Source organism: Ipomoea nil, unplaced genomic scaffold (assembly GCF_001879475.1).
Source record: "Ipomoea nil cultivar Tokyo-kokei standard unplaced genomic scaffold, Asagao_1.1 scaffold0980, whole genome shotgun sequence".
Taxonomy (NCBI): domain Eukaryota; kingdom Viridiplantae; phylum Streptophyta; class Magnoliopsida; order Solanales; family Convolvulaceae; genus Ipomoea; species Ipomoea nil.
The window spans coordinates 3,445,358-3,453,796 of record NW_017617408.1 but is presented as its reverse complement, the minus strand read 5'-3'; the positions used below and the strand labels follow the sequence as shown (position 1 = coordinate 3,453,796).

Here is an 8,439-nt window from a genome sequence, read left to right as displayed (position 1 = left end):
GTGTTTTTCGTCAGGCGAGCAAGACGGAAATGCGTTATTGCCGGTGGCTTCTTTCGTCAAAACCTTGAATTCCACGGGGATTTCGTCTGAATCATCATCGCCGTCGGTCAAATTGGAAGGATCGAAAGTGAGGCAAGCGGTCTGCACCGTGGCTTTAACGGAGTCGAATATAGGCCCTATTGAAGTGAAAATTACGATGTTTTCCGTTGGGCTCCAGGCATGGCAGAACGCCGTCCGGTCTCCGACCAGCGTCCATCCTTTAGGACCATCTGACTTGATAATTTTGAGGCATGAATCGGAATCGAAGCTGGGATTAAACGCAATAAAATCTCCCGAGGAAGAGAAGGGAATGAGCCAAAATGATTGAGGGATAACAAAGTACGTGGAGGAGATTGAATATCATGAAACACTTGGAAGCCATATTGTAAACTTCTCTCCTCAAGCCACGGAGTCCGCATCTACCGGCAATTCGTTGTTGTTCATGAAACGGTGACGGAGGCCCTGGTATTTCTCACTTGCTAAGATAGGTAATGGCCAGAATTAGCAAAGAGCATTCCACATTTAATAATGCTGAGCTTGCCATTAAAGGGGGGAAGAAGACGATTTGATCTAGCTAAAGACGAAGACGATGAGAATAAAGAAGAAGAAGAATAAGGGGAAATATTTTTTTTATTTTAAATTTATGCCTGATGTGGCAATCCAAATAATTAAAAACACAGCTTATGTGGCGAGCTATGATGGCAGTTACCGACACTTGTCGGGGAGGTAACCGGCTAATGGGGTCGGATGACTCAAAATCATTAGTTCATATGTTCAATTGCACTTTTACAAAGTTCATGGGGCTAATTGACTTTTCGCGAAATGTTCAATGGCCTATTTGACCCTTTTCTCGGTAAAAAATGATAGTGTTTTATATTACGTGTCAACTAGTGGATTATCTTTAACGTGCATTATCATGTACTATATTCAACATATTTGTTCTATATATAAAATTTAACATTAATGTATGTGCACAAATACTAAACTGAATTTACATCATATGTATTTTCATTCGCGTTATAATATATGTTCATAATGTTCATTCTATATATTCATAAAAACAAAGTTCAATGTACATAAACAATAAATTGTAGGTACATACTACATAATAATATACATTTTTAATTCACTATGCAGTATATATGTTAATAATGTTCCTTCTATATATAGACTATATAGTTCATGTTAATACATTTTCATTAACACTAAATTTGTCAACTATGTTATTAAAAAAAAATTGCTTAATGTACATAAACATTAAATTAAAGCAAATAGTTTATGTATCTATTGATTTATTTTTTTTCTTTAAAAAAAAACAATCATTTTCTTCTTAAAAAAAAAATAGTCATTTAAAAGATTTCAGTTAACAGATTTTAATGATTTTTTTATAATTAATTTTATTTGTATTAAAAGGTAAATAAATATAAATATAAATTTAAAGAGAAAAAATAGGTATAGGTTCAGTGCACGTAACAACATGCACACTGGTCGACAATAGAGTCGGCCCGTATGGGCTGACCCGTCTCGGGTTATGCGGCACACGGGCCGGGTCGGGGTCGGCTTATTTTTACACGGGTTGGGATTTACAGCCCAACCCGTGTAGTGACGGGCTAGTGGGTCAAACGGGCCAGCCCGCAAAACCGTCCAAAAAAATAAATTATAAAAAATATTATTTATTAATTTATTATTCACACACATATCTATTTATCTAATATTCTAATTTCTAACACACAAAATTACTATTTATATTCAAAGATTTCAACAAAAAAAAATCAACATTCAAAGTTTTCAAGTCCCATATTCCATACTCCGTACTCCATAGTTCCATATTCCATATGAGAGACCGGAGCTTAGCGGTTGCAATCTTGCAGAGACGCTGAGAGCTTGAGACGCAGACGGCGCAGGTCGGAACTCGGAAGACAGAAGTCGCCAGTCGCTGGTTTGCCTGGTCGAGGTTGCCGGCGAATGTCTTCGGCCTGGCTCCCTTCTTCGCGCAATCGGACTTCACAGTTCGCACTTCGCATCTTCGCAGAGAACATCGGCAAAGAACTAGGGAATTGAGTTTGTGTGTGGTGTGTGTAGAGAAAAATCAGAGAATAAATTTAGTATTTAGACTTAGGGGTTTTTTTTATTAACAAAAAAAAAAAAAAAAAAAAAAAAGAGGCCAGCCCGTATAACCTGCGGGTTACAAAGGCTTAGCCCGTTTAACCCAGATAAAATGAGCCGGGTTGGGATTTCTCCCACCCAACCCACCTAAAATCTGGGCTAAACGGGCCAACCCCGCACAATGGGCATGTTTTGACAATATTACTATTGTAAAAAAGAAAAAACCATGCAGCTAGTTCACAATAGAACTATTAGGAAAAAAGAATTAGATTGCATATATCCAGTCGTCAATCATTATTGTGTGGAACATGGTCCATACAAGTTGTATGGACCATATTTTGTATACTATAAAATAATGTATATTCAGTACAAAAATAATCTACATTCAGCACAAAAATAATGTACATTGTATTCAAGGGATTTGCATTATTTTTGTACTGAGTGTACATTATATTGTATAATGTACACTCATTACAAATATAATGTATATTCAGTACAAAAATAATATACTTTTTGTTATGGTCCATATAACATTGTGTGGACCATGGTCCACACAATAATATGCCTCCAATGGATCCGTGTCCACATTGTAAGGTCGACACGATTCTATGTTCATAATTACTGAACTATATGTTCATAATTATAAAACTATATATTCATAATTTTTTAACTTCATATTCATAATTATTGAACTCTATATTCACAATTACATAACTCTATTTTCATAATTACTGAACTATATGTTCATAATTATAAAGCTATATATTCATAATTTTTGAACTTCATATTCACAATTATTGAATCTCTATATTCATAATTATAGAATTATATGTTCACAACTCTATGTTCATAATTATAGAACTATATGTTCATAATTTTTGAACTCTATATTTATAATTATGAACAGTTTTAAAATCGTGTTCCACAGCATAATTTGCCGCGTATATCCATTCAACCCCATAAACAAGTTAGACTCTCTTTTTTCTTTCTTTTTTTTTTTTTAATTTTTTCTTTTTAATTTTCTAACCCATTTAGTACTCAACTACTCAACTTTGTTGTTTTCCTGAGTTCCACATCTATTGTTTATTTGTTTTTGGGAAAAAGGGTCAAATACACCCTCAAACATTATGTGAGAAGTCAATTAGACCCCCGAACTTTTGAAAATTGCAATTAGACACATTAACTTATTAATTTAGTGCATCAAGACCCAAAAACCTAATAATGACCTGCAATAGCAGGTCAATAATGCATAGGCAGAGGTCCGACGACCTTTCGGGAAAATCCGGCGACGGGGCGACCAGCAAGTCGCCGGAAAAGGCGACAGAAGAATTTCTAAGGCTATCGGGGCAGTTGTTGCGGCGATTTCTGTTATGCGTGTGGCATTGAGTCCTCCGGTGTAACAGTGACTCTGTTCTTAGTTGTGCGATTTTCTGGTTCGGCGCAACATATTTCGAGACGTAGCTCTGATCGGCAACCATTAATTTGGCATCATCAGTAATCCACTTTGACGAGCAGTAGCGAATTGAATTCTTCAAATTGGAATCAATTTTGGACATCGGCTAATTCTTTCTGGTCCTCTTCCTTTTAAATATTGTTCTTTAGATTAATTTGCATTATATTGCACTTTGTTTAATTGTTAGTACTGATATGAACCAACTAACAAAATCCATTGAAGAAAAATCTAGGCAAGCAATCCAAATTCAACATAATAGTGCTGATAAAACAATGAAGGAAAAGGCAAATTAAAACAATGGAAGAAAAAGTCAAGAATTTTTGCCCAGATTTGTTCGCAAGAAACAATTCGATGCTGCTAAAATTAAACAAGAATCCAGAACACACTGCCACCCAGATTGTTAGCCGCCGACTGGAATTAGCTGCTACAAGACCAAAATTCGCGAGAAGAAAATTGTTGTACGCAGAACAACGCCGCTGGACGGAACCTACCACGAAATTGATACCGGAGAAATTTCGCCCAATTGATCGGAATTTTTCCATAATCGCTAACCAGTCGCCTTTTCCGGTGACTTGCTAGTCGCGTCATTGCCGGATTTTCCCCAAAGCTCGCCGGAGCTCTGTCTGTGCATTATTGACCTGCTATTGTAGGTCATTATTAGGTTTTTGGGTCTTGATGCACTAAATTAATATGTTGATGTGTCTAATTGTAACTTTCCAAAGTTCGGGGGCCTAATTGACTTCTCATATGAAGTTCGAGGGTGTATTTGACCCTTTTTCCTTTGTTTTTTATTCTACCGTTTTCCATCTCAGCCGATTCTTGACACAATCTAAACTTGGATTGTAATTGCAATTTAAACATGAAAATGAATTGCTGAAAATTAATGATATATAAGGAAGAAAAATTGAGAGAATTTTTTTTTTTTTTATAAGGAAGGGGATACCCTACATATACACAATATTGTCTCAACTAAGGTTCAAACCTTACACCTCCCACTTAAGGGAGCAACCTGATACCAGTGGACTACAAGTCACTTGGTAAAATTGAGAGAATTTGATTAGAAGAAACTATACGGTTTGCACGGAGAGTTATACCATGGACTAAGGTCCACCTTGCAAGGTGGATTCTGATCCTAAATTATGTATTTTTAATATTGAAATTATGAACATCTTGAATATAAATTGTGTTTTTAAGTCAAAACACATAACAGCTGTAGAATTTTAAAATTTAAATACAATATAAAGTAATCAAATTCTAATTTGTTAATATTGTGTTACTCCAGTATTAAAAAATAACTTGTGAATAAAAAACAAGATAATCAATTACACATATGTTAACATTGTGTGTTCATAATATAAATATTGTAAATTTTTAAAAGGTAAATTGAGATCGGAGTATACCTTGCAAGTTGGAACTGAGTCTACAAAATAATTTGCGTTGCACTGACGACTAGGTCAAGTGAAAAAGAAAGAAATACAAAATTCCAAAGTATTTTATAGCCCATTACTTACGCAACGTTAAGTCTTGAGAAGACTTGTCATGACTAGTTGACTACTGATAGTGCCAGTGCTGCCACTTATACAAATAGGGGTACATTATTATTGTGCGAGAGAAGCTAGAAATTAAACATAGTGATATGATGGCCACTTCCCAAATGCTTTATTTTGCAATTCATACTCTTCTTCTGTTTTCACTTTCTTTGGAGATTGCAACATCACAAAGAACAGAGGGAAGAGCCCTTCTGAAGTGGAAGAACACTTTATTCAATACCGATGTTCTTCATTCATGGTCCATTGCAAATCTTGACAGTATTTGCTGGAATTGGACTGGCATCACTTGCAACAATGCTGGAGCTATTCATATGATAGAGCTGGATAATTCTAGCCTTTCAGGTACACTTGAAACCCTTGATTTCATTTCATTACCTAACCTCACCCGGTTTAGTCTCCATTATAATAGTTTCACTGGACCAATTCCATACGCTATTGCTAACCTTTCCCAGCTAGTGTTCTTGGACCTCAGTTTTAACCGTTTTATAAATTTTATACCAACCGAGATTGGAAGATTAACAAATCTTCAGTTCTTGAACCTTGGCTTTAACAATCTCGGTGGTATTATTCCCTCCCAACTAAGCCACCTTCAACACCTTACTTCACTTTCCTTATCTTTCAATTCTTTCACCGGCCAAATTGCACATGCAACATTCTCTAATATGAGCAAGCTTCAAACTTTTGATTGTAGGGGAAATGTTTTCCATGGCCCAATTCCAACAAGTTTAACCAAGCTATCCAAGCTTAAACAACTTGACCTACGTGCCAACCATTTCTATGGCTTAATACCTCCTACAATTGGAAATCTAAGCTCACTAATTAATCTTCATCTAAGCTCCAACATGCTGCAAGGGAATATTCCTGAAGCACTATGCAATCTTCACTCCCTTGACACTCTTTATTTATTCAACAATAATTTTAGTGGTCCAATTCCTCAATGCCTTGGAAATATAACCTCACTAAGGCATCTTTCTCTAGATTCCAATGAGATGCATGGGAATATTTATAGAACATTATGCAACTTTCACTCCCTTGAAACCCTTGATTTATATAACAATTGTTTGGGTGATCTAGTTTCACACTGCTTGGGAAATATAACCTCATTAAGACATCTTTCTCTCCATTCCAATGCGGTGCAAGGAAATATTCCTGCAACACTTTGCAATCTTCTCTCCCTTGAAAGTTTGTATTTGTCTTTCAATAGTTTGAGAGATCCATTTCCACAATGCCTGGGGAATATAACCGCATTAAGATATCTTTTTCTTAGTTCCAACAGGGTGCAAGGAAATTTTCCAACAACACTTTGCAATCTTCAATCCCTCGAGGATCTAGAGTTGTCCTTCAATAATTTGGGAGGTTCAGTTCCACAATGCTTGGGAAACATAACCTCACTTAGAACTCTTACTCTCAGCAACAATGTGTTGCAAGGAAATATTCCTAGAACATTATGCACTCTTTGTTCCCTTGAGATTCTTAATTTATATCTCAATAGTTTGGGAGGTTCAATTCCACAATGCTTGGGAAATATAACCTCACTAAGATATCTTTCTCTCAGCTCCAACATGCTCCAAAGAAATATTCCTGATGCCCTATGCAATCTTCGTTCCCTTGAGATTCTTGATTTAACAAACAATAGTTTGGATGGTTCAATTCCACAATGTTTGGGAAAATTAAAAAGTTTGGAAACTTTACTTGTTTCTAAAAACCAGCTTGGAGGCACGGTACTTCCAATTCCAATCCTTAGAAATGACATAAATCAAACAATAAGTTCGAGTTTGATTTATGGCAAAGATACAGGGTTGTGCAGTTTGAGTTCCTTGCAGTTTCTTGATATGTCTGACAACAATTTACATGGTCCGCTACCTATGTGTTTTGAGAGCCTAAGCAGTGAACTTAAGGTTATAAATTTTGCTAGAAATCAAATTCAAGGAACTATTCCAGGAGTATGTACAAATGGAAACAACTTGGAGTATTTCAATTTGAATGGCAATCAATTGGAAGGGCCATTGCCACAAGGCTTGAAGAATTGCAGCAATCTTAAATTTCTAGATCTTGGAAACAATATGTTACATGACTCATTCCCTGATTGGTTAGGTACTCTTTCGGATTTGCGTGTTCTTGTGCTGAGATCTAATCATTTCTATGGTGAAATATGCACTTCAAGCACTGCACATCCATTTCCAAAGCTGCATATATTTGATATCTCACACAATGAGTTCAGTGGTCTTTTGCCAAAATGTTATCTGGAGAACTTTAAAGCCATGCAGGATGAGAATGATGATGAAATATTGTCATCTTATGAAGCTTCAATAAGCCTTGTGTGGAAAGGGGTGGAGCTTCTAGTGGTGCATTTTGATATCTGCATATCTCTTGATTTATCCAATAACCACTTCCATGGTGAGCTTCCAAAATCTTTAGGAAAGCTTCATATCATCCAGTTCCTCAATCTATCACACAACCAGCTCACCGGCTATATTCCATCATCATTACAAAATTTAACCACTCTTGAGGTACTGGACCTGTCATCAAACCACCTAGTGGGTGAGATTCCGGAACAACTTTCAAAATCGTTGACATTTCTAGCTATACTAAATGTTTCTTATAATAATCTTTCTGGTCGTATACCTTGTGGTTCACAGTTTGACACATTTAGCAACAATTCCTATTTGGGTAATGTGGCTTTGTGTGGATTACCACTAACTTTACAATGCCAAGACATGGGTGAAGGGCAAGCACAAGATGTGAATGATTCACAACCTTTTCTGTTTGGATTTGAATGGTGGAGTGTTATTGTTGGATACTGTTGTGGCATACCCTTTGGTCTTACCATTGGATATCTTATATTTAAATATGGAAAACCTCGATGGCTTGTAAGGTTAGTACTTGGGGACTAAAAGTCTAAGTGGTCTACGCAATAAGGGCCGGCCAGATGAAGCAATTCAACAATAATCTTGAAGCAATGTATAGTTTCTCTTATTATATGCTTGTGTTTTTATCTCCTCTAATCGGTTACTGTCGATGGAACGAGATTTTAAAGTGATCAGTCAAACCAACTGATGAGCTAGACCCTGGTGGACATTTTTTTAAAATTTATCAAATAGAAGTGTACATTCTATTATGAATAATGGTTTCTAGTTCACGCGCTATTTTTCATATTATGAATTGAAGATGATGATGCATTGATGCCATGATGGATTGATGGGAACAATTTGGACTCTAATTCTAATTGGAATCTAAGTTGGAAAATGAATTACTATAAATTAATAAAACGGAAAATGATGCTTTTTTCTT

The 8,439-nt window shown here is 36.0% G+C and overlaps 1 protein-coding gene across 1 annotated transcript; it reads left to right on the top strand.

Moving 5' to 3' along the window:
• The first annotated feature begins 5,221 nt into the window (after positions 1-5,221).
• LOC109179901 (receptor-like protein 12) lies at positions 5,222-8,212 on the top strand. The gene is made up of 2 exons (XM_019329381.1): positions 5,222-6,504; positions 6,649-8,212. The coding sequence occupies exons 1-2, from the start codon at positions 5,235-5,237 to the stop codon at positions 8,040-8,042; spliced, it is 2,664 nt and encodes an 887-aa protein (XP_019184926.1). The 5' UTR covers positions 5,222-5,234; the 3' UTR covers positions 8,043-8,212.
• Positions 8,213-8,439: the final 227 nt, after the last annotated feature.

Coding starts and splice junctions, on each gene's coding strand:
- LOC109179901 (XM_019329381.1), top strand. CDS start 5,235: ATGATGGCCACTTCCCAAATGCTTTATTTTGCAATTCATACTCTTCTT. Junction 6,505..6,648: donor GTCCTTCAATAATTTGGGAG/GTTCAGTTCCAC, acceptor ATAGTTTGGGAG/GTTCAATTCCACAATGCTTG.